The following is a 25,208-nucleotide window of genomic DNA, read 5'->3' as shown; positions in this document are numbered from 1 at the left end:
CTGGTGTTATCTTTAACCTGGCTGATACATCAGGGAATGCAAAAGGTGAAAAACTTCCTGTTCTCACCCTGCCACGAGCAGCAGCTTTCTACAGGGGCAGGGACACCCCAACCATAGAGCAAGGCCTGAAGTTTCTGTGCAGAAGCATCACCAGGTTCAAGGTAACACAGCAACTCGGGATGTGTCTGTGGGGGACCAGCCAAGCACTTGGGACATTCCTGCAGGGATCCTGCCAACGCTCCCCAGGGCTGCACAGACACAGCTGTGGGGGCTGCACTCACTTTTCCCGGAAGGTCTCCTTCTCCTGCTCGCTCCACATGTTCATCACCTGCCTGTCCTTGTAGACCTTCATGGGGTCATCCATGAGGCCGTTCATGTTGATGAATTTGATGCGCTGCTGGTCGGCATCGTAGAGCATGGGCGGGATGACGGCGAGCTGGCGCATCTGCTTCTCCAGGTTCTTGGGGAAAAACACACACAACAGTTGGTCAGCACCACAGGCCCACAGGGACTGCAGGGGACAGATGTTCCAGAGGAAAAGGACAGGAGGAGGAACAGGAGAATTCAAAAGCAAGCACTAGACAGTTTTATTGCCGGAGTAATTGTAAATTAAACGCTGAAAGAGGCTATCACTGTCAGCCAGGAAACAATTAATCTTTCATTTTGGAATAAAAGGCTTCAAGATCCTGTGTGGAAATGTCCGACTTAAGTGAATCCTGACCATGATGAGAAACAAGTCAAAGCAGCGGTGGCACAGGGAATGCTGACCCCCTCCCAGCCTCCTAAAGTCTCCTTCCAACTGTGAGGGAAGTGAGCCAGCTTTGCAAAGCTTCCTGAAAAGGTGGGCAGAGGCAGACATCATGTTTCCCTTCCACAGGAATTGTTCCAGGAGGTGTCACATGTCACTGAAATGAGGCTGTCATTCCTTACTGCAACACCTTGGGACATAATCTGATGCCTTTGCTCCATCCTATGGAGCACAAAGTTCATCCAAAGCCCCAGCTGCACACCAGGACAGGATAGACTGGGCACACTGGTTTCCTTAAGTATTTGCAACAGAGATGCCAATGTGATGTCTCATTTGTGCTGTCTTCTGCTCAAATGCCAGGACTGCCCCTTTGGCTGAGCTGCTGGTGATCCCCTGGCACAGGCCACCCCCTTTCAACTGCACCATCAGCCTGAGTCCTCCCTGTCACCTGGGATGTCACTGCTCAAACTCCAACCCTTGACCCAGGAAGGCCAGGTCTCATGTTGCTGTTTTAATTTACAGACAGATCCTCAGATGCTGGTTCCTGGGAGAACAGTCATGGCCAACCCTTCCAAGAAGCTGCTGACTCCAGCCTGCCCAGTGCTGCTCTGCTTCCCTGCTGTGCCTGATCAGACCCCACCTCCTCTCCTCTTAAAGCACATCTCTCTGCACAGATACGGACATTTCAATACATGATCACCTTCCCCATCCTCACTAGGACACCTCCTCTTTAGATTTGGGGCTCAGCAGGAGGCTGATGGGGTGGAGTTTAGCAGCACACTGTGCAGGGGATGGAGGGGATCAGCTAACTCTCCTCTTGGCCAGCACCTCTGCAGGGCTGTGAAATTCCCCACTGCTTCCAAGATCCGTGTCCTCCACACTGTCACCTTAACTGGCTCAGAGCAAAGTGCCTGGGATCCCAGAGAGGGATCAGCTGTGGTGCACAGGCAGCAAACATCCCAGCTATTGCTGGGCAAGGGCTGCTCTCCCCTCCCAAACATGATCCATTCACTGCAGCTCGCCTCTGTGCCAAGAGTGGAACCCTTGTGAAACCAGATCCAAACGAAGCCGAGGTCACAGGGATGTTTCAAGATGAATGGAGCACTCCCAGAAGATGTGGGCCAACTGGCTCACGTACAAACCATTCATTCCATAGGATTCCCCTGTGTCAAGTCACACAGCCCATTCAAAACAAAACGAAACAGAAAAACCCCTCCACCCAGCAGCCTGGGTGCTGGCTCCCTGCCCCTTCCCTGTCCCATCTTCACCTCCAGTATAAACCACAGCCAAGAGGTGTTTGTGGGGTGCTACCCAGGATGAGCAGCACACTGGGGTTTCAGGTCCCTAGGAGACAGCCAAATGCTGATAAAACCAACATACTGCCATCAGCTGCATGTTTTGCTCTGGCAGAACCATTGCACAGCTCCATTCCATCTCTCACATGGCTGGGAAGACGCTGATGTGTATTAAATAAACCTCCAACTTTGGATCCTATCCAGAAAGTGTTCATCATCATGACAACCTCCCCAACCTCAGAGGGACCTAAAGTTAGCGGGATTTGGCATAGGACTTCACTGAGTGACCTGGCAGTCCTGTCTTGGCTTCCTCAGAGAAGACAGAGTGAGGGGTGAAGAGGAGAAGGAGGAAGGGGAAGCTGCTCTCACCTCTTGCTCCGAGAGCCCGTCGATGATTTCGGACACCTCGTGCTCGCTGCGCGCGGCTGACATGGAGAGCCCGCCACTGCCCCTCTGTCCTACCCTGCTGGGAAAGGGCAGTGACACACTCAGGCACTGATGCTCCACTTCATAAGCAGCAAGCCATGTTCAAGACCATTTTGACCTCCCTGACAGCCATATCCCAATGTCCCACCCAGGCCACCCTCTCCCACACTGTGGGAAAGGCACCTGCGTTTAGGGCTCACAGATCAAGAGCCTCAAAACCACTTTCCTTACCTGTGTCAACTTCCTGGACTGCTAGAACACAAGGACATTTCATGGCCAACCACACTCTCCCCCACATTTTCCCCTGCTCACCCCACCACAGCAATGGCACAAATGTGTTGGTGTCAGCACCGAGCCATTAGCACTGCGCCACCACATCTGGTTTGCAAAATGCTGTGGGAAGTTTTAAATCAAACCCATCCACTGACATCTTTCCCTTACAGTAACAGTCACACATCCCAAGGAATTACAACTTTTCTTATTAATCAGGTAAAAAATTAAAGCGATTCTCAGTACCATTTCTCCCTTTCTCTTTCAGACAAATAAAACCATCAGTTAGGAAATTTGGACCCACCCAGCTGTTAGTGGGGCACAAGGATGGGATGTTGGCAGAAGGGTTTAGGTTTGCTGCGTATCAGGTGACCCCAGGCAAGGTGCCAGGGCTGAAATGGGAAGGACGGGGAGTTTTCAGCAAAAAGGGTGGAGATCATGAAATCGAGTCTTCTCCTGGCAGAAAACAACATGACCTCAATTGCACTTCCAATGAAGAAAATGGACAGGGGGTGGGAGAGACGGGGGACATCCCTTCCAGCGAGACATTTTGCTCCCTTCATATTGTCTGTGGTCATTCCAACAACCTCTGCAGATGTTTCTGCTCCCATCAAAGCATGTGCATGTAATAAATCATCAACGTGACCAAATGCACCTGCAAGTTTTGCACATCTTAATCTGGGCACAGCAGTGAGGCAGGAATTAGGGCTGTCCCAGCCAGCTGGCCGGCACAGGGGAGCTACCCCGGGCCCTGATGTGGCCAGCTGGGAGATCAGCAGCAGAGGTGGGACAGGCAGTCACATTACTGACATTTTTGCTCCTTTTGGCTCTGTGTTGAGCCACCCTGGGGAAAAAGCAGCAAGATTGTTGTCTGTCTGCTGCCTTCTCCCTTTGACTGGAGAGGGAGAAAAGGCACCGAGAGCGCCCCAGCCCGCTCCTCCCGCTACCAAACCCCACACCCATTCCCAAAGAGAAAAGAAAGGCTGTCTGATACCAGCTCAGCCCCTTCCTACCGCTTCTCCTCTAACCTCTGCATGCGCTCTTGCAGCTCGCGTTGCTTGCGGATCTCTGGGAATTGCTTCTCATAGTATTCCCGCACTTTGCTCTCCTTGGCACGCCGCCGCGGGTTATTCTCTATGCGCTCCACTTTCTTTTCCCAGGCCTCCATCAGCTGGTCATAGCGCTGGCAAAACTTCTGCTCCTGAAAGGGCAGAGGGAGAGAGGGAGCTCAGAGATTGCCTGGGAAGGGCAACTCCTCCAGGCCTTGCCCTCGATGGCTGCTCAGGCTGAGCGTGAGTCATGTTGCTTAAAGAAATACAATTTATTAGGACATGGACGTGCTCCAGGGCCTGGGGCCAACCCAAGGGTGAATTCTCAAAACAGGCCATCAGGTACCCTCAGGCTCTTTTCCCTCCAGACCCAACGTGTTTGGTGGCACCAGGACTCTTACCCAGCGCGGCTCGGCCCACCCTCACATCTGCACATCTCACTGAGCATCCTCTGGCCCAACAGGTGCTTGGGTCAGCAGCCACAGGCCCTGTGCTGGGGAGGGAGCCCCTGCTCCACACCCCAGCAGAGAGCAAGGTGCCTGCCTGAGGCCACTGAGCAAGGAGGGACTGACACATGGCCTTGGGAGGAGGCACAGGGGGCAGGAGAGGTGGTCTCCACCTCTCCTGTGTGTGAGCAGGGTGTGCAGGGCCATAATTTTGGAGCCAGCAGCTCACCATGCTGGGGAGATCTTGCCATGGTGCCCAAGGCCAGGCACCCTTTCCTACCCACACACACCAGCTCCAGCAGTCACAGCTCTGTGCTGGCAATGATGATGGGACTGGGGCCATGGGGCAGCTCCATGCAAGGGCCTGGATCCCCAAAATCAAGAGCCAGGCACCCAGCCCTGGCCCACAGCCATACAGCCTGGTGGCCCAGCCACACAATCAGTTCCTTCACTGTCCTAAAAAGCCAGAGTACTTTTCCTGCTGCTGCTCCTCTTTTTTGGGCCATGTGACAGGACAAACACATCCCCAATGACAGCAAACCCAGGCTCTGCCAAACCATGGCACTGCAAAGGGTTTCCACACCATGACCCCCTGGGTGACACCCTCATGGCACACCCACCCAGCCACCCACCAGGTCCAGCACTGCACTTCTGACTGGTATTTATGGGACAAGCCTGGCAACACTGAAATAAGATTTGCAACACAAATGAGTCTCCTCCCATTACACCCCAAATCTCTTCTCCCTCCTCCAGCCACTCTTGCTGGAGGAGAACACCCACACAACAGGGAAGGTCCATGGTGGGAAGATGCCTGTCTGGTCCCTGAGAGCCACCACAGTGGCAGCAGTGCCCAGCCTCAGCTGAGAGCAGCTGGGGGACCAGAGGGGTTTTAGGGTTTCAGTTTGTGTCTGACAAATGCCTTCCAAGCCCCAAATCAGGAAGTGAAAGCAGATGTTGCTCTAATGGCAAACCCCAGGTCACTCCTGGCCCTGACACCACTTTGCAGAATGGGTGGCTCAGCACCAGCACACTCAGCACTGCAACAGAGACATAGGGAAACCAGATTTCAAAGAAATAAACTCATCTCTTGCCACCACTGCCCTATGACCAGAAGTCTGAGGCAGCAGGATTTCCCAGAGGCGCTTTGTTCTCATCCCGTTTGCTCTTGGCCACAAAGAAAAATTAGGAGAGGTAAAAAAACCCCAAACCAAGGGAAATGCACAGCAATCTGCAGCCCATGTCATACCAATCCTGGCACATAGGTTTGGTTTGTCCATCCTGGACCTGGCAATAATCCAAGAACAGCAACACATCTTTTATCTCCTTGGCCTTCTGGAGGCACCTCAACAATAATGTGAGGCAGACAGAGCACCTTAAGCCTCAGAGCTGAGCCAGATTAACACCTTCCCCTGCAAATAAATCAATTCCCACTTGCATGCCTGGAGCCAGAGACTGTCCTGCCCTGCATGGATGCACAGCAGGTGCTGGGGTTCCATCAGGAGCTGAAGGAAAGAGCCATGAGATAAAAACAAGGAAGGAGAACAGAAATTTAAATGCCCTGAAAGCCCACATGGGGTATCTCACACTTTGGGCGAGGAGCTACAGGTAACACCAACAGCCTGCGGCAGCTTGGCAGAATCACAGCTGCTGCTTTTCACCTCTCCCAAAGCAATGCCATCAGCCCCCTGAAAACGAGAGCTCCCACCCTGCCAGCAAATCTGCTACATCCTCCTGCTTTCAGAGCATCACATTTGGGAAGAAGCTAAAAATACCCCATGAAGTTTGTGAAGCTGGTGCCCGGCGCTGCCAGCCTGCGGCACGGCCGGGAGAGAGCCCAGCACGAGGGCTCGGGCTGGTGACAAGCCTTGAGGCTGTGAAAGGTTTGTCATTCCCTGTGGGAATGAGCCAGTGCTGGGCCCCACATTGCCACCACCCCAGCAGAGCCCCCTGGCACGGCCCTGGCTGCTTCACAGCCAGCAGGGCGGCTCCTTTTCCTCCTTTTCCTCCACGCCTTGGAACAACTTGACAAAAGCTTTATCCAGAATTCCTCTTCTAAGGAACTGGCATTTGAAGATGGAAAAAGCAACATCGATGTCACGTTGCTGATTCTCCAGCAGCTCACACCCTGGCAGCAGGGCAGCAGTACCAAAGCTTCCCCCTGGCACAGCTCTGCCCTCCAGAGCCTGGCTTCACAATGCACTGGCTGAGCATCTCCTGAACTCCCAACCATGCAAACTTCAAACCCCACTGCAGCTGGGCTGGGCTGCAGCATCCCCATCCAGTGCTTTTTGCTCCAGCTGGGACACACGCTCCCTGCAATCACCTGCATCCTTCAAAAGCCAGGATTACAGACACCTCGCAGCACTGCAAACTCCTCAGATCACCACAGCTCCACCACCCGGAGAAGCTCCTGGTCAGGCACTTCAGGAGCAGAAGCATCTATTCCTTCTCCATGCTTCCTCTGAGCAGCTCTATGCAAGCATGTCCACTCCTGAGCAACCATCTGTGCTGGCTTTTAGCAGGGGTGCCCCCTCTGCTCCCCTCTCCATCACACCAGTAAGCGACAGCGAGCCCAATCAGACCTGACAGGGATCTAAAAACGGATGGATAGTAACGCTGCCGTAGCAGCTGAAGGCAGCTCGTGGGCTGTGCCAAGCCCCAGCCCTCCCACAGCTCCCACAGCTCCAGGGAACGGAGCAGCTCTCTGGAGGGGAGGAGGAGAGCGAAGGTGACAGGAAGAACCAGTCCAATTCCTCTGCAAGCCCCGTGGTTTTCTCCCCGTGGCTGATGGAGACCAACCTCTCACAGGCAGAACAGCTCCCTTCACCATTCCCTCTCTGCATCACCACCCCGATGGCAATTAAATGTCTTCTGCTGTGCTGACCTCAGTGCAGACAGGAGGAGGCCCTGTGGATCCTCTGGGATGGGGCTCTCGGGGCTGGACCCTGCTCTGACCCTGCTCCAGCCAGCCCCAGGCAGCAACAATACCCCAGAAAGTAAAAGAGCCAGAAAGAAATGCTGGCATGTGGATGGGCTTTGCTAAAAATAGGGTCTGCTACAAAATAGGCAGAAAAATAGCTAAGCATACCCATTTTGCAAACAGAATCAGCAAATGTATTCACTTTGCAAATTCAGCAACCGTATGTTGCCTATTTTGTAGAATAGGCAAAATGCTTCCCTAAACTGAAAAATCCCCTTTCAAGGACACTGAATAAACTGGCTGGCAGAAATTCACCTATTTTGCATGACAGGCGACTTCACTGCAAGTCGTATTTTAGGAACCGTGCTCTTGCAGCCTAATTAAACCTTTTCCCCCAGCTCCTTGATATTCACACAGAGCAACTCACTCCAGGTTTAGCACAGTAACCAGCCATTTCCACCAGAAAGCAGTTCCTGGGCACTTCCCTCCTGCTTCCAACAAAACCACGTGGTGCTTTGCAATCCCTCTTTTGAGGAAGGGAATATTGACCCACTTCCCACCATGCAGAATCCTCAGCTGCAGGAGGGGAGGTGCCCAGAGCATCAGCCAACTGCTGTGCCACATCCTGATGGAGCTGTAAGCCCTGTACCCCTTGCCCTGGGAGAAGCTTTATCATGGACAAGTCTAAATGAACGCGTATTTGGACACAAATGGGAGACACAGCCATTCTTGGGGAATGCAAGGTCTGTGGCTTTTGGAATACTGGTAGAAAACAGCATGGAAACATAAAGCATGAGGAAGGAAAAGAATTATTCAAAATAAATTAGAAAATGATGTGATATCTGCCTTAGAAATGTATGTATTGGAAGTTACTTTTAAAGGTACAGCCTTCAAACTACTTCCCAGGCTTGTTATTTTGAATTTTTCCAACAATTCCTCCCAGTTTTGGCACTTCTGTCAAAACCAGCCCTAAAGACACTGAAAAACCTGCACCATTGCCAATGCAAGACACTAACACTGGCTCTTGAGCTGCCCCAGGACAGAGAACATGAGTCAGGAGACAGTATTTACATTTTCCCTGTGAAATGTGAAGCCCTGTGAGCTGAATCACCCATCACTGAAAGACACTGCACAATCCACCTGCCTGGTGGGAGCCACTGGTTTTCCTGGCATTTCCCCTTCTGCGCTGGCTTTGCCTTCCAGCTCCTGCTGGGAACCACTGCAAGTGTCAGCAGCAAAAATGTACAAATTCTGTGAAACCCACTTGAACTTTCTCCTCCAGTAACTGCAGACTTTGCAACAAATGCCTTTGAAGCCTCAAGATCAGCCCTGCCTTGCCCCTTACCCAACCAGGACCTGTGTCCTTAAAGGTCACTGGAACTCTCTCGCAGGCAACGCTGCCTAGAAACAAACTGGCACGGAGCTTGAATTTTGTTTTTAAACCACAAATTCCTAGAACATTGCTCTGTGGTCAGCTGGAAGGAGGCAGAGCAGCCTTCAGACCATTTACCCGAAGCAGAGTCAGCTTGTTTCACACCTCTCTTAGGGTTCAATTACTCACAAACCAGACATTTATGCTGTGAATAGGCTTTCTGAGATCAATGATGGGCTCTGCTGTGATTAAGCCAACCCCAAGTGTTTGCTCTGTGGGAGGCACTTGCAGAGGGAGGTGCTGCCTGCAGCAGGCTCCAGGACCTCTCCTTCTCGTGTTATTTTAAGCAGGAGAGATTCCACAGTAATATAACAGGCAAGGTACAGAGTACCAGCACCTCTCTGCTGGAAATCGTCCTTTTCTTTCTCACATAATAAATTACGCTCTTTTATACATAGAAAATAAGGTCTGAGGGAATCACTTACCCACTGTTTGCGCGCATGATTTCTCCTCTTAAAGTATAAAATTAACTTTTTCCGCATTGCCTGGTTTCTGTGAAGAGACAAAAAAAAAGATGAGATCTGATTAACGAGGCGGCTGAAATACACAGCCTGGCTTTCCCCACTCCCAAAAGAGTGTGCAGCACAGTTTCCACCTTAACTTGGAATCGCATCAACTTGAGAACAGCAAATGCTCTTATCTCAGACCTGGAGCCAGCTTAGAGAAAGACCAACAAACCTCTGAGACTGAGAACTTCACCCACATCTGTGGGTAAACCAGGACCAAAGTTGAGAACTAAATTAATAAAGTCCCACTGCAAACCTTCCCCACGTTCTCAGCACCACACGTGGGCAGACACTCAGCTCTGCATCTGTCAATGGGCCAGGCTGGTCCTTCATTGATTTCACACTGTCCTGCAGAACCCCAGTGGGTGCCCAAGAGCTGGGGGGCTCAGGCCAAGCCCTGCATGGCAGGAGGTGGCACCCCCGAGCAGAGACCACCCAGATCAGCAGCGATGGGGATGTCAGAGCACACACGTTCCCCCAAGGGCTCTAAGGCCCTGGTAAGGAGGCAGGATCACAGCAGGGCTTGCAGCACTTATCTCCTGACCTCTGGCTTCCTTGGAGCTGCGCCCGACAGAGCTGACACCAACCAGCCAGGAGAGTTCAGCCACTTGCAGAATTAGGACCTCAAGGGGGAAACTGGCCACCACAACCCCAACCACCCCAGCGTCTGCCCAGACATCCCCTCACTTTCTTCTTCTTTCTGCTTTCTAAAGGCAGCATGAAAGAACTGCTCAAAGAGAAGCAGCACAGAGCTGAAAAGGCTGCAGGAACTCCCAGAGCCTGCAAGGGCCCCAGAGCCGAGCTCCTGTGGCTGTTCCTGTTGCTAATATTCACAGCAACAAAATCTCTAGGTAAAAGGTAGAGACCAGGGGCAAAGGAGTTTCCTTAAGTCTTTTATCCCGATTAAAGGCAGAGCTGCAGTGTGTAATTACTGATCAGGAGCTTAGCAGTCTCATGTAGGCATGTTCTGTGGGATTTAGCTGAATGAAGAGACACCCTTTGCTGCTTCCTCATTCCCCTCCTGTGTGGCTAGCAGGAAGGGAAAACCACCCTCCTGCCCTTGGAAATCCCTCAGCATAATGAGCAGCAAACAGGATTGTCTGGGAAGGGGCAGAGGGCCCAGATCACTTAGAGAGAACCGGGGACAATCCTGGCTAAGTTTAGGAATGGAGAATATTGCAGAAAGCATCAACATTTTTCCCTTTTCAAACTCTCTTCTTGCTACACCACTGAACCATGCACGGGCACTCACAGGAATGACAGTGACCCCACAGCAAGGGCTGCCCTGGGAACCACAGCTCCCTCCAGCACTGGTTTGCCAGCCCCAGCATCCCTTCACATCACACACTGTGAGCTCTCCTCCATGGCCCCAGCACCGTGTGGTGCCTCAGAGGGCAGCAAACCCTCCTGCAGAGACCCAGCCAGACACATTTCCTTCCAAGGTTCAGCTCTTTGCGAAAGTCACTGTGCCAAACAAACACATTCCCCTTGTTTGTTTATTCCTGATCCTAATGGAAGCTCCAACACAAGGAAACCTTTGGGGTCGTGCTAATGATGATCATGTGTGACATGGGTCCTGGATTGTCTCTTGGGGCCAGCCCAGCCCTCTCCATGTCACCTGGGTGACATCCAGGAGCATCCTGGGGTTCTGACATGCTGCTGCTGCTGGGTCTGCTGCACAAGTTCTTAGAAGACAGGAGAGCAAATGCAGGAAATCAGCAGCTCTTATGCAGCTGATGGGTTGCCTTGAGTTGTGCATCATGGCTGACCTTGAAAGTGCAAATACAGGCAAAGGCTTAATGGCTCTGCAGCTGCAAAAATCAGAAATGCCTTGAAAGTCAGTGAATGTTTACCACCACCAAGGCTGAAGTAATCAAAGAGTGAAAGGATTACAACAACAAACCCCCTCATGCCCTGAATGTTTTTGCCACTTTATCTTTTTGTTTTGTTTTGTTTTTGCGTAAGGTCAACCTTTCAAAGGTTAATACAATCTTGGTAAATATAAATAGGCTTCACAGTTTATCTTGCTACATGCACTGCTGTTACTTAGAAACCGTTTGCAGCGAGGTTAATTCGGGCCATGTGTCTCCCAAGCACACGCTGTGCTCCCTGGGCAAATCAGCCAGCCCAGCACAACTGCTGTGCACAGGCGAGGGAGGTGAGGGCTGTCTGCTGGGAGCTGGGCATGGAAACAACCACTGAGGAGTGGCACATGGCAAGGGCTGCTCCTGCAAGGTGCCAGCCCTCCTCCCTTCTCCTCCTCCCCGGCCTGAGCCCTGCGGTTTGCTCGGGAAAACATCAAGGATGGAGACCTGAGCCACACAGGGGTGAAGAAATCAGGCAGCTCCCAGGCAGGAGGAATGGGTGCTCCTTAGATAAAGCAACAGTGACTCTTGTGGGCAGTTGAAAGTATTGCTGGGCTGGCCTGTCACACCGCGCCGGGTGGGGAGGACGTGTGAGCTCCCTGTCTTACCCTCAGCAGCGTCCCAAAGGACTGGGCAGGCTGGGATGGACACAGAGCACCCCCAGCTTCTGGTGAGCTGGTGTTCAGAGGCTGCCAGATGGCACATCCCTATCCTTGTGGTCAACAATTCACCTATGGATGGAGCCCATCTCCATCCCTGACTTCCCTGTGCTGCAGAACTCATCCCCTTCCCCCTGCCCCACTGCCTGGTGAGCTCACACAGAGCACAGCTCTCTGAGCCAGTCCCAAACCGCCGAGTGAAACCCATCCTTGTGGTCAACAATTCATCTATGGACAGAGCCCATCTCCATCCCTGACGTCCCTGTGCTGCAGAACTCATCCCCTTCCTCCTCCCCACTGCCTGGTGAGCTCACAGACAGCACAGCTCTCAGAGCCAGTCCCAAACTGCCCAGTGAAGCCCATCTCCCACTGCCAGCACAGCAAAGCCAGCCCTGCGGCAGGCAGCTGCTTCCACCTTCACTGCCTTGGCCCAAGGTTGCTTTTGTTCCATGTCTTTCACAATGGAGCCACTCAAGGAGAGAACCTGCACCTCTGACTTTTGAGCCACTTGGCCCAGGTCCACAGCAAGGACTTGGCCGGGGTCCTTCCTGAGGCTGATGTTAGAAGGATGTGGGTGCACACATGCGTGTCAGGGCTGCTGTGGGCCCACGTGGGGAGCCTGCCAAAGCCCTGGAGAAGCTCCCAAAGGACACAAAGAGCTCATGCACAGCAGCACACCTGGTCAAGCCTGGGGAGACCTTCAACCGGTGCGAGACGAGATGAAAGGAAGTTTGCTATTTGAGCAAAGCTAATCAGGGGTATTTAATTACACAGGAACGTCTTTCATCAGCCAGAGCAAACAAAGTAGGGACCAAACTCAAAGAGTGATGGGAAGGAGGCAGCGAGCAGCTGGCAAAGCCATTGTACAGCAAGATGGATCACACAGGCAAGGGTAGGAAACCGAGGAAGCTCCGACCAAACAAAGCACAGGGAGATGAGAGATCTGCAAACCAGGAGACCTGAGGGACACAGCAAGAACACTCAAGGTAAAACCAGCCTAGAGGCAATGGAGACCCAAACAGCTCTGTCCTCCCCTCTGCCACGCCTGCCCCTGTGCAGGGCTGGTGCCAGGATCCCCAGCTGCAGCTCAGGGCAGGCACTGGCTCCCTGCAGCCTCAGGACTCCCACAGCGAGGGCAGGGAGCGGCTCACCCTGTGCACAGGTCACTGCACTCATTCCCTGCTTGCTCTGGAATGGCTGCAGCACACGGCTCCAGCTGCTAACACACTGTAACCCACTAACCCCAGGGCAGGGCACATTCTGGAAAGCCAGCTGTTCAGAGCAGTTCCTTGGAATATTTAGAAACACTTTCTGGGAAAGAAAAGCAAAGCAGATCTTTAGTTATTTACCCCAGAGCCCTTGGGCACTGGGATGGACTAAACCCCCAGCACCATCAGTGCCTCTGAGGGTGAAGTGGCAGAGGTTTGTAACTCTGGATGTACAGTCAGGCAGGCTGGTGGTGCCCAGGAACACCTCTGCCATGCCCTGAAGCCCAAAATGACAACACAAGCCCAGGTGTTGCAAGTTACTCCCCCCACAAAGCAGTATTGGCTTTGTACTGGCAAGAGGAAGAAGCAGAAGGTAGCAGTGTGTGTCTCCATCATTTAGTAATTCATCACTAGGTAATCTGCTGCCTTGGTGCATGCCAATAGAGAATAAAAGAGATGAGAAACCTTGAATGGGATGAGCAGGGAGCTGCTAGGTGAATTTCTAATGAGGAAAATGTCTACAAGCACTAATAAAAAGACCTGAAAGGGAACGCATTAGTAATGACAGGGTTTGAAAGAACATTTGTGTTACATGTCAGGCTTCAACTATGAATTTAGAGGCAATCCAGTGCTGCTAAATCTCCTAAACAGCAAGAATGAAAAGATGACTTAAATTTCCCAATGTGAAAAGTGATTTGGAAAGCCACAGTTTGAGATTTTCAGAAGACAACTGTTTGCTCTTCTGGGGGGGCACTCAGAAAACAAAAAGAGACTCAGAAGCCCTGAAACCTCTGTGAAAATCCTGACTTCAGATTTTGATTCTGCAGAGGCAGATCTCCTGCCCTCTCCCCAGGAAGCTCTCAGCTGCAGACGGGAACCCAGATGTGCAAATATTAACAGTGCACTCAGCTCTGCTGCTGCTGGATCTGGGCACGTGAGAAAACCCAAATCACACCAAGCTCTCCTTCTGTTTTAACTGTACATTCAGAGAGGTTCTCCAACACCTCTCTATGCATCTCGAGGGGACACAGCCTGATTTCACCCCAACATTCCTGAATTTCAGTGTAAAGCAAGGAGAAGTTCTTGAAGGGGAGGCTTAAAGCAAACCCTGTGAACAGCACCTTGCATGCACTTACCCTGGGCTATTCCCTTTGCTTTCTGTCTGCTTTTTCAAGGCTCAGGGAAGCTCACATTTTGCTTTCAGATAACAAGTCTCACAGAATATGATTGCAAGATGACTGCTTTGGGAAGGGGGAGGAGAGTCCTGCGGGTGTTTTTCATGGCTGACCGAGCAGGAATCTCCCGCCGTAGAGACCGAGGCCCCCTTGGAGAATATCTCTTCAGACAGACAGCAGGTAATTGATCCTGCTCATGTGAACAACATCTTGTCATTTTTCAAACACTTGGAGGAAGGAAGGTTAATATCTTTGGAGCCTGAGCCTGGGGAATACGCAGAGTCACTACAGTGGCAGGGTGGGAAGGGCAGCTCTCATCCTTGTACAACCAGCTGGCAAAGCCCTGAAATAAAGACCTTGACCAGAGGCACTGGTGCTTCACTGGTGCACCAGCATATTCTGCATTTGTTGTATTTCATCAAAATGTAGAAAAAGGGTCTTTTGTAGCCTTCTCAACTGATGCAGAATCACTCGAGTGGTTTCCAGCTGTGCTCAGGGCTGTGATGCATCTTGAAGAAACTTTTCAGTCTGCTGCAAAGCCGAGAGATTCTCACCTTGAAAAACCAGCCACAGGGGCAAATCTCACCCCATCCCTATGAAATGAGGGCACTAAATGCCATCTTGCCCTCCTCTTTTCTTGATGAGGAAATGGCAGAGCCCTTCTCTCCAACAACACAGGAATTTCAAACAGAAAGGACACAGTCCCATCAAAGGTAGGTCAAGGCTTTGGAACAAACCACTCAAGGGTGCCTTGGATCCCACAGCAGATGTAGCATACAAAATTAACCATGTTTGCTCGAAGCCTGCACTCACAGGTGAACCAAAGGGACCGTGCAGGCGAGGAGCAGAGCACAGCCAGGCAGCTAAATAGGACTTAAAAGCTTTTGAAGCTGCAAACACTGGAATGAACTGGGGCATGAAATTAATTTTAACTGTACTGAATAGGAGACAGGCCATAAAACTCCATGAATATAAGAGACCGGTAACATTTCAGTAAGAGTAGAAATTCTCCCGGTAAGTCCCCAGCCAGCTCTATTAGCATACGTGACTCATCCCAGCTGAAAAGCAAAGCAAACAAGAAGGGAGAATTAAATGAGTGTTGCAAGGCAGAGAGTATAGCTGTGGAGAAATCGAGGAATCCTGGCTTTCTGATATTCAAATGCCTTCCCACTGACACTTGCAAACATTCAACTGAGAATAAAAAAATTCACACTAAGAAGCGTTTAAAAACAAAGCAAAAAAAAAAAGCTATAAAAGGTATTTGTGACAATAACAGCCTGGCCATCTTGTGCCCATGAGGCTCCAAACCAGCTTCACATGGGGGCAGTTCAACACAACCAGGATGCAGTGAGGATTTGTGGACAGAATCACAACCCAGATGATTTTCCAGCAATCTGCCAGAAGGCTTTTTCATCATGGCTAAATCTGCATAGGGTGAAGCTGTTCTGGAGAATCTGCATCCAATTACACCTTGGCAGAATATAACCTGTGCTGTCCTGGCAGCTGTCCTGATGTTCTAATGCATCTGGCTGGTATCTCCCAGCACCGTGAGGATTTACTCCATCCTCTATGGAAACAGCCACCTCCAGGCTATGGAGCAGAAGCTGCTCTTCTGAAGCAGAAAGGCACAAACATATCAAGAACAAGGAAAAGACAAAAAATATCTTCAAATTCAGCTTGCGGAAAAATTGTGGATCAGATGTGAACATCCAAGCATAACTCAGTCAAAACAGAGGAGTCTGATATCTTTTGCTCTTGGTCAAAGGACCCTGAATCATTTGTTTGGAAGAATCACCAAAATCTTGATTTCCTATCTGCCTCCCAAGCATCAAAATGTCCTTTAAGGTGCAGCACAGACAGGGAGATGGGAGAAAAGATGCACCAATTTCTCTGCATGTCCACCAACAAGTAGCAAAGTGCAGACCAGACCCAAGGACCTCCAAGACAGACCCACGGCCAAAGCCAGCCAACATCTGGAGCCCAGATTGCTCAGGGGCCTTTCACTGACCCAGATCTGTAACTGTGCCCGGCTGGCATCAATAACCAGCTGAAGGCAGCTAATTGCCAGGTTTCTGGAAGGAGGAGACGGAGGCTTTTCATTAAAATGTGTGGTTTCCTTCCCGTATTTTTGCAGCATTAATCACAGCGAACATTAACCCCAAGCCTGCCTGCTCCAACCTCTCCTTGGTCTGTCACTGCCACAGCTACAGCCACGTGGGGACTGTCACTGTCTGGGGTGGGGATAACCCTGCAGGGGCAGGGATGGAAGGGAACACCTGCCCTGCTGGCTGGTTTGATGGGGCTTCACCTCTCACCAACAGTTTTACTCCTGACCTGCGCAGTCAGCTCCCTCTTGTTTGCGCCCGTCTTTCAGGCAGCAACCCTGGACAGGAAATGGTTTAAATCACAGGAAAATGTGATCACAAACCCACGAATATTGGCAGGGGAATGGAGAGTGAGTGAAGTATCTGAACCTACTTTTAACTCATTCTTTCAAGGACAGCACTAGGGATCAGCCTGAAGCTGCCACCTTCAGCACCTGCACTGGGATGGCTGTGGGGCCCCTCAAGGCATCCCCGAGAGCTGGGGGTGAGCATGACCAGCAACAGAGAGCACATCCTTGGGCTCCACAAGATGGTTTATCAATCATCAGCCCCCTGAAGTGACAGGGACCCCGTGAGCCCTGTGGGAGCTGAGGGACTTGGGGTGACACTGGGCTGGAATGTTCTGCACGGAGTGCACTGCTGGGATGACACAGGAAGCTCTGGGTGGAGCAGGAACAGAGCCTGGCAGTGAGCAGCGGGGTCACACCACCAAACCCTCCTCCCTGCAGCCCCTGGGGACAGAGAGCCCCTAAACATTGCCACCTCCTGCCACGCTCCCCTAGAGCAAAGGTACGGGAACTCTTCCCTTATAAACCCCCGGGATCAATTAACATAGCGCTGAAAAGCAAGAGATTATTAACTTTTGTTAATAGATTATTAAAGATGATTATCACCAGCTGACCGAGCTGGTACCAAAATAGACTCGCTGCAGGCAGCTCAGAGCAATCATCAGTTCATTCAAGGCAGATAAAAAGTTTCAGATCTGGTTTGACTATTTAAATTTCCAACAATAATCACAATTATCACTATTCTCATTATCTGTTATAGTTCTTCTGTGTTCAGGAAGTCACTGTGGTTATTAAACACATGCTGATGATTAAATCATGTATTGAGGTGATAAGTCAAATTAGATGATTGCTAAGTCTCAGTAAGTATCTTTGAAATAACCAGTTGTTATTAGACATTCAAGAGGTCCTTCATGAAAATCTAATTGTAATTGCAACATTTCATTTTACCTCATCTTTCTCGCATGCAAACACACACACACACACACACACAGGCAGCTGATTTCATATTTCAGTACGGGAGAAGCACAGAAGAAAGCACTTAAGGTAAGTGTTGTCTGGGAAAACATCAAGGACCCACATCCACCCCACCCCGAGAAAATCAAACAGCACCTTCAGCATCCACCTTCAGCTACAGCTCCTGACTGCTGAGCTCCTGGAGCCGGTTTTGCTTCAGGCACCCAGAGCAGCTCTGACAGGATGCTCACAATTCCTCGGCAGCTTTAATTGGGGTCTGGGAGCAAGCTGGCACCCCTCCTGCTCCACTCTACTGCCCAACCTGGCATTTAAAACAGCTTCACCGCCACATACTTACATTTTAATGTTCTCATGGTACTGCCTGGTGTCTGAAGGCTGGTTGTATAACGGCTGAAACAAATAAGAGAAACGAAGGCATAAATGGTACGGTCTGACATTTAGGAACTTAAAGCCATCAGCAGTGCCACCCAGCCCCTCTCCCGGCCGTACTGGAGGCTGCTGGCTGCCGGCAGCGCCGCGCGAGTCCCGCTGCATCCCGGTGCATCCCGGTGCATCCCGGCGGAGCCCGGGGGAGGGCGGGCAGCGCCCGGGCTGGGCTCGGATCAGCGCGGCACGGCGGGGACGCGCTGTTATTCACCGATTAAAAAACGCACTGCGCCTCGCAACAGATGACACGGGGGAGGCGAGGGGAGAGCGGGGCTCGGGGAACGGGGAGAGACAGTCTGTGAGCTGCGAGTTGTTATGTCTACGCGCTAAAAGCCTGCCTGAGCCCGCCCAGCGAGCCAGGCACGGGCAACTGCGGGCAGGACAAGCGTTCGCCCCTGGGGTTTCCAACGCTGCCAGGTCCCCCTGCACACCTGAGTACAGCGATGCCCATCTGGCCATCAGATTGTGTTTCCCCAGGGTTGCTCTGCACCCCACACCCTCAGTGGGGATATGGCAGGGAGCTCCGTGTGGAACCACGAGAGTTGGATCCATCCCTGGTCACTGCCCCGCTACCTCTGCCTTCCCAGGGATTTATCCTTGGGAATCTGGAGGGTCCCACCTCTGGAAGGGAGAGATGCCAGAGACCAGGCTCAATCCCACCCAGCTCAGCACACACTCCAGGGGCTGCCACCGATTGTGTCCACATCAGCAGGCTGACAGGGTGCTCAGGATTAAGCCCTTCAACGCTTCTATTCATTGTCTTAAGCTGCTGTGAACATGTCCAAGACTGGGATAACCAAAAGCGTGCCACAGCCCAACCATCACCAGCAACCATCACCTAAAGAGCACAGCTCAGGTCTGACCACAAAAACATCACCAAGTACTCAAGCAGGTCATCCACAAACCTTCCCCAAACGAGCTGTGAACATCTCACATCTGTCACCAGCACAGGCAGAGGGACATGTGATGGGCTGGTTGAAGATAGCATCCTGACCATGGATACACACACCAGCTCACCCTCCTCCTGTGGTCGACAGGGCTGAGGCTGTGCTCTGGGTCTACCCGATTTCACCCCAGATTAAACACAGGAAAAGAGCAAAACATGTGCTGAGCATCTGCTCAACCAGGTGAGCAGCACTGGAGGCGACAGGACGTATAAACAAAGACGGGTCCTTTTCCCCTCCAGTTTGAAGAAGGTGTTACTCCCACATCCTCTGTGGTATCTCCCTATCACCATCACAGGTGCTTGGCACAGAAGCTTGTTTTTTCCACACAGCCTGTTTCTACTTGTCTGTAAAACACAGATTCTGCTTCACCACACAGGACAGCCACATCAATCCTCACAGAATGGAGACTGGGTGTAGCTGTCCCTGCTCCATCACTGCTGCACCAGCAGGTCATCAGCTTCTCTTTCTGGCTGTCCTTGGACGTGTCCCTCTCCTCTGTGAAAGCACACGTAATCCTGGGCGGCAGGGACAGGCAGAGGCACGTAATCCCCAGGCAGACAGGCACAGGAGATGAACCCCAGTGTTCCAGCCATCCACACACCCGTCACCTGGCTGCAAGCCTGCCAGGAGACACCTGCCAGGGACACCTGGCCACAGTGCGCTGGCAGAGCCAGGGCAGACAAGGGGGACGAGCAGATCCTCGTGAAGAAGACATTCTCAGTGGTATCCCTTCCCAGTAGTGCTTCTATCAGGAATCCTCTCAGATCTGCTGGTGCGACTCCAGGCTCAGAGCTGGCTGTGCACTTCATGCTTGGAAAGCTCAGAGGAACACAGACATCCGTCTCATCACGTAGCTCCAGAGGCACCACAGGCAGGAGAAACAGCCACAGCTCCAGAGCATCACATCCTCAGTCACCCTGGAAAGCTGGGAGGCCTTGACCAGTGACTGTCTTCTGGAAGAGGACTGCAGGAACTAGAAATACTGAGGAATGATTGTCTCTCCTCCCTCCTTGTTGATAAATATCAAAGCAAAGAAGCTTCCATGTCCCAGGTCACACAGACCTTCCTCCTGGGAGAAGCAGTGCAATTAACACTTTGGTTTGGACCTGGGCTGGAAAATGCTCATGTGCACATGGACATCACAGATGCCCTGATGCCAACCAGCTGACCAAAAGCTAATGACTCCTCTCAACTACAACCTATAAATGATATGAACACTTAAGAGTCTTAGCTAGAAAACTTAAGTGTTAGTAGGCAAGCACTGGAGCACATCATTTTAAAAGAAATGCCCAAACACTCAGAAATATGAAATTCTGGGACCAGAACCCAAGATCCACATGACACCAGCACCTCAAAGAGATTTCTATCTGCACAATAGCCTCAGCAGGGGAGGAAGCCCAGGAGACAAGTTCTACTTACCCACAGAGAACTTACAGACTAAATACTTAAAGAAACTTTATTCTCAGCAGGGTAATGACTGAGAAACAGCATCTTCCCTCAGAGCCACCAACAACTCCTAATTCCACTTTTCTCAGTAAGTAGGCAGAAGTACAGCTCACAGGTCAGATAGGTAAGGTGATGTTCAAAACATACCCGGTGCTCCTCCAGGGTTAGAAACATGTAATACGTTTCTCTGGAGAATGACATTTTAGAAAAACATAATTGCAATGCAAAGCTATTACTGGAAAAGCCCTGGATTTACTGAAAGCTCTTTAGAAATAAACCAGAAAGGTCTCAATTGCTTTCGGGAGACTGTAGGGTTCAGATTATGAATCTCAAAACCATTTCTCCTGGGGAAAACACGCGGACATTTTTAAGATGGTACCACTACACTGCAGGGATGACATGAGCAGAGCCCTGGTTTACTGAGTCACAACCTCCTCCTGACCCAGAGGGGAGCACCAGCTTCCCAGGACCCAAACTGGATCCCTGTTCCCAGAAATCCTTGGCCTCCTGCTCCTGTCTGCCAGCACAGCAGTACTGGTGCCATGACTGACCAATTCCCACCACAACCTCCCAGCCCACCCCATGAGCTCCAGCACGCTGCTCATTCCTGAGCCAGCGTGGATCCAGCACCACCACTGCGCCAAAGGCACCCACCAGAGCCCTCTGAACAGCCAGAACAGGACATCCCACAGAGCTGACAGCAACACACAGCCCTGCTGCTGGCAGCCACACCTCTCCCTGCACAGACTGGATTGGCACCAGGATGTTCAACCTCCCTGCAGGAGACCCGGGGGCTGGGGCAGCTCCAAGGCTGGAGCATGTGGTGTGTGACACGGTGGGGCAGGCACGAGCATCAGGCACAGCATGCTCTTCTTCCTGGAGCTGCTTCCTTTCCAGCTCAGAAGAAGCTGTGACCATTCATCTTGTCTCTCGTAGGCTGTTGGCAGGTCCTGGGCACTGCTGGGCCATAGGAAGTGCCTCTCCCATGGCAGATGGACCAGACAGTCTGTAGGATGCACACAGAGTCCAGATGGGTTCTCTCAGTGAGGTTTCCCCTTTTCCCCTGCCCTCCAATGAGTAAGGCACAGAGACAGAGGAAAGGTTTGCACTGGGCTCTGTTACAGCCCCCACCGTGCAGTGTCAACAGCCAGGGAGAAAACATCAACAAAATGAAAAAAGGAAAAACAGAGTGAAAAAAAAACACCAAAGAAAGGAGGAGGAAGAAGAGGAAACACAACATCTTTCGGATGAGGAAGCACCAACCCTGGGCACTGCCAATGTTCAGAGCAGAAAGAGCAAAGGGTTTGACCCTGGTGACTCAGAGGAATAATGAGTGTTACCTCCTCAACAAGGAAGTGGGCTTTGTCACGTGTGACCTCTCCCTTATGCACAGGGGAAGACAGCAATTAGTGCCACCCCCACAAGGCAAGTGCAAATTACAGCTGTCGAAGCCTGAGCTGCCTGCTCCCATCTCCTACAGACTCCATCCACTGCTTCCCACGGCTGGTGCAGAGCAGGGATTGTCTGTCAGACTGGCTCTGATCCTTCCAGCAGCACCACTGCCAGTGCACCTTCCCCAGGCACCTTTCTTCAGGACTCAGCCCCAGGGGTTGTGTCCAGCTGCCCCTCCAGCAGTCAGTCCTTTGACTAAAGATGGATTTTTCCAGATGAGGGAGAAGGCAAAACTGACAACCTGTCCTAAGTTGTTTTCTCAGCTTCCCTGTGCATGAGAGAGAGTGAAATAGGAAGTGTGCAAGTCCTGATACCTGCAGGCTGTGGCAGCTCACAGAGCACCCTTCAGCATCCTCCTCCATTTCCAGTGGGTGGGACAGAGGAGAGTCCAGGCACCCATCCCCTCCAGCCAGCACTCGAGGCTGGCTGAGAGGCAGCAGCCCCACAGCGCTGCTGCTGTGTCTGCCACCAGCAGACGAAGCCTCAGCATCCCCAGTGGAGGCAGAATGCCAGAGCCCCTTCCAGCCTCCAGCTCCACTGCAGCGCGGGAGGAGGGAGCCAAAGGGTTAAAGCTCTGCGAGGAGGGCTCTGTGTATGTGTCTGCCTGCGTTTCAGTACTCATCTCAGTCACTTCGCTTCCTGCTTTGGTGCTGTGCCAGCCGGAGGTCCGGGCCAGCAGCGCATTTCCTTGTGACAGACACACGGACAGCCACAGGGGCACCGCGATCGCTCAGCGCCCAGAACCGCTCCCCCAGCACGGGCAACACTCACCAGCTCCACCTGCGGACCCAGCCCTTCCAGGATCCGGTGGGCAGCCTCCGCCTTCTTCTGCAGGGAGGAAAGGGGACAGGAAGAACAAAGTTACTTGTGCCATCGGTTACAAGTCGCGGCTCTCTGCTCAAACCACTCCTCAAACCTCCACGGAGCCGGCACAAATCCCATCCCTGCCTGAGAGAAAAGGTTCAGCTCAGCCTCCGGACCGGCACTCGGGTTATCGTGGCTTTAAAGCATCCGAGCCGTGCCCAGGAGTGACCCGGATCCCTGACCCGTCCTGTGCCAGGCGGGGCGACTGTGCCCGGTACCTCTGCGCCGCTGCCCTGCCAGGAGGAGCAGCAGGAGGAGGAGGAGGAGGAGGAGGGCGGGCAGACCGGCACGCACGCAGAGATGCCCTTTCTAGGATTCATCTCTTGACGAGCATGTGATCATTAGAGTTGAGCTGCCCTTGGCTCCTCGTCGTGCTCTCGCTTCCCTCCCCTCCCTGCCGCAGAGCAGCCCTTCCTCGTCCCCTCCCGCCCCCGGCCAGGCTACCTAGTGCTTACTAAAGGCACAAAAACCACCCAGGAACACGTGTCAGGGGCTGTGCAGTGGTTACTAATTAAACAGGCCTGAAAAAAAGACATGGGCTGGCTGTAGCAGGAATCTAAATAAAAGATGACATTTTCAGTAAACAGCACTTCCTCGCAGAGCCAGGCTGTTCAGGGGGTTACTGACAGTCCAATAAATCCAGATCACTGCCTGCTGCCGACACCAGGGGCTGAGCTGCTAAAGCCAAGTACCTGACAGTGATGGGGATGAGGAGATGGATTTTCAGAGGTTCAGATAAAACAGGTAGAGAGAAAATCCCCAGCTGCCTAAAACAGGGAGCTGAGCCCCAGGCCTGGGGAGCAGGGGTGGGCTGGGGTCCGGGCTCCTGGCAGAACCAGTGGGGCTTGGCAAACCGTGGGGAAACTTTCCAGGGAAAGGGATTTCAGCTCACGCAGCTCTCCAGCACCTCTCACACTGTCTCAGGGTAGGATGAGTTTCCCAAGGATTGTCTCACCAAAGGCTGGCACACAGCCCTGCCGCTTGCCCCCGCATCCACCCCCGTGGAGAGTTTCCAAAAGTCTCATCTATCCCCCCACTGCTGGCTGGTCCTCAAAAGCACTGATGCAGCTGTAGGTGTGCAGACTCCTCACTGGAGCCTTGTGCACCCACACAGAGTCTGATCTGCACACCAGCACTTGAAAAGAGTCACCCCAAGCAGAAAAGCAGCTGTGGGAGTCACCCTGCCCGCGGTGGGGCTCAGGCAAATGGCCCTGGCCAAACCCAGCCCTGTCCCAGCTGCAAAGCCTGCAGCAGGTGCCTCACCACAGCAGGACCAGGAGAGCTTCCAGTTCCCGTATTTGCTGTACACAATGCTTTTGTGCAATTTAGAAGTGACTTCAAGGGTGCTAAGAGAGATGTGACCAATGTGGCCGTGCAGGGAGCCTGCTCTGGCACCATCCCCACACAGGGCAGGCAGCAGCCCTGCTTGTCAGTGCATCCCTGCCTGGTATCCACAGCATCCCCACAGCAGACCTTGGTGGTCACAGATGTCACCAACACTGCCCACCTGATTCCATGAATGGGAATGAGCCAAGTCTGCCCAGGGACCTGCCCCTTGGAAAAATTCATCACACAACAGAGAACTCTGAGCCAGAGCTTAATATTTTGGTCTTCAAGAGCGATAAAATCTGCTGACCTTGGAGAACATCAGCACCGAGGCATTGAAAAGTCTTACAGAATTAAATCCAGGGGTAAGATTTTCAGGAGAGGAAGGATCATTACAACCACTAAAAGCACTCTACATCAGTGGCCAAGAGGATGATTTGGCCAATGCCCTCCTGCCTGCCTTTGGTTGCTGGTGAGCAGGAGGCATCAGCTTACCAAATTTTTTTTATGCGTACATGGGACAAAAAGCAGCAAATTAATTAATTGCATTCTGCATGATTATGGGTAGAAGACTGTAGCCTCACTGAAGGCAGACAGTCCCACCATGGGCTGGTGGAAGATGCCCTGGCAGCAGGGATGGCACAGCAAGGGACTGGCAATGCAGTGTACCATGAGATTAACTTTGAGAAAAAGCTGAGAATGTTCAGCTTGCTGCATTTCCCATGTTTAGACAACTTAATGAGACAAGCCAGAGGCAAACCACCACAGGCAGAACATGTGGCAAATCAAGAAGAATGACATAATTTGTCTTGCATTACCCAACTGCTATATACACGTCTCCAGAACGAAAGATCAGGAGGAGAAGCTATTCCGAGCACATCATATCTTTGTACGCACACAAAGAAATTCCTCTATCTTGAAAGCTGCCCAATTAACACTTGACACCCACTGTAATTGCTGATGCTCCTTGCTGCCTTTATCAGATCATAGCAGAACCATAACGAGCTGTCTGCAAGGCCTGGCAGACCGAGGTGAGAGCTGGCAGTGGAACTGGGAAGAACCTAAAACACCCAGCAGAAGGCTCCCACCACGCCAGGGCTCCTCTCTAAGGACAGACAGACACAGGGAGGTGTGTCCCTGCCTAGGGACCCAGCAAGCCAGAACCTGACTGGAGAATTTATGCAAACCCCAAACTGTTCAGGTACAAAGGCAGCTCTCCCAGGCCCTCCCACAGCAGCAGGACCTTTGCTAAAGACCACCAGCAGTCCTGGTAAATCCTTTCCCTTCCAAAGGCATGGCCACCCAGGACTTGGTTCCAATACTGGTTTTGTTAGGAGTATGTTTAGTGATGGACCCTCCAGAAGAAAACCACAGGGTTCAT

The 25,208-nt window shown here is 52.0% G+C and overlaps 1 protein-coding gene across 1 annotated transcript in view; it reads right to left on the bottom strand.

The window, feature by feature from the left end:
* NCOR2 (nuclear receptor corepressor 2) overlaps positions 1-25,208 on the bottom strand; it is a 151,926-nt gene that overhangs the window by 71,952 nt on the left and 54,766 nt on the right. The window contains exons 6-11 of the mRNA XM_031059450.1: positions 22,409-22,465; positions 17,704-17,756; positions 9,012-9,078; positions 3,753-3,940; positions 2,413-2,506; positions 282-460 (exon numbers count right to left, since the gene is read on the bottom strand). Coding sequence (XP_030915310.1) covers positions 282-460; positions 2,413-2,506; positions 3,753-3,940; positions 9,012-9,078; positions 17,704-17,756; positions 22,409-22,465 — 638 coding nt within the window. The remainder of the gene's footprint in view (positions 1-281; positions 461-2,412; positions 2,507-3,752; positions 3,941-9,011; positions 9,079-17,703; positions 17,757-22,408; positions 22,466-25,208) is intronic.

Source organism: Geospiza fortis, unplaced genomic scaffold (genome assembly GCF_000277835.1).
Source record: "Geospiza fortis unplaced genomic scaffold, GeoFor_1.0 scaffold145, whole genome shotgun sequence".
Classification (NCBI taxonomy): Eukaryota; Metazoa; Chordata; class Aves; order Passeriformes; family Thraupidae; genus Geospiza; species Geospiza fortis.
This window is presented reverse-complemented; position numbering and strand designations above follow the sequence as displayed.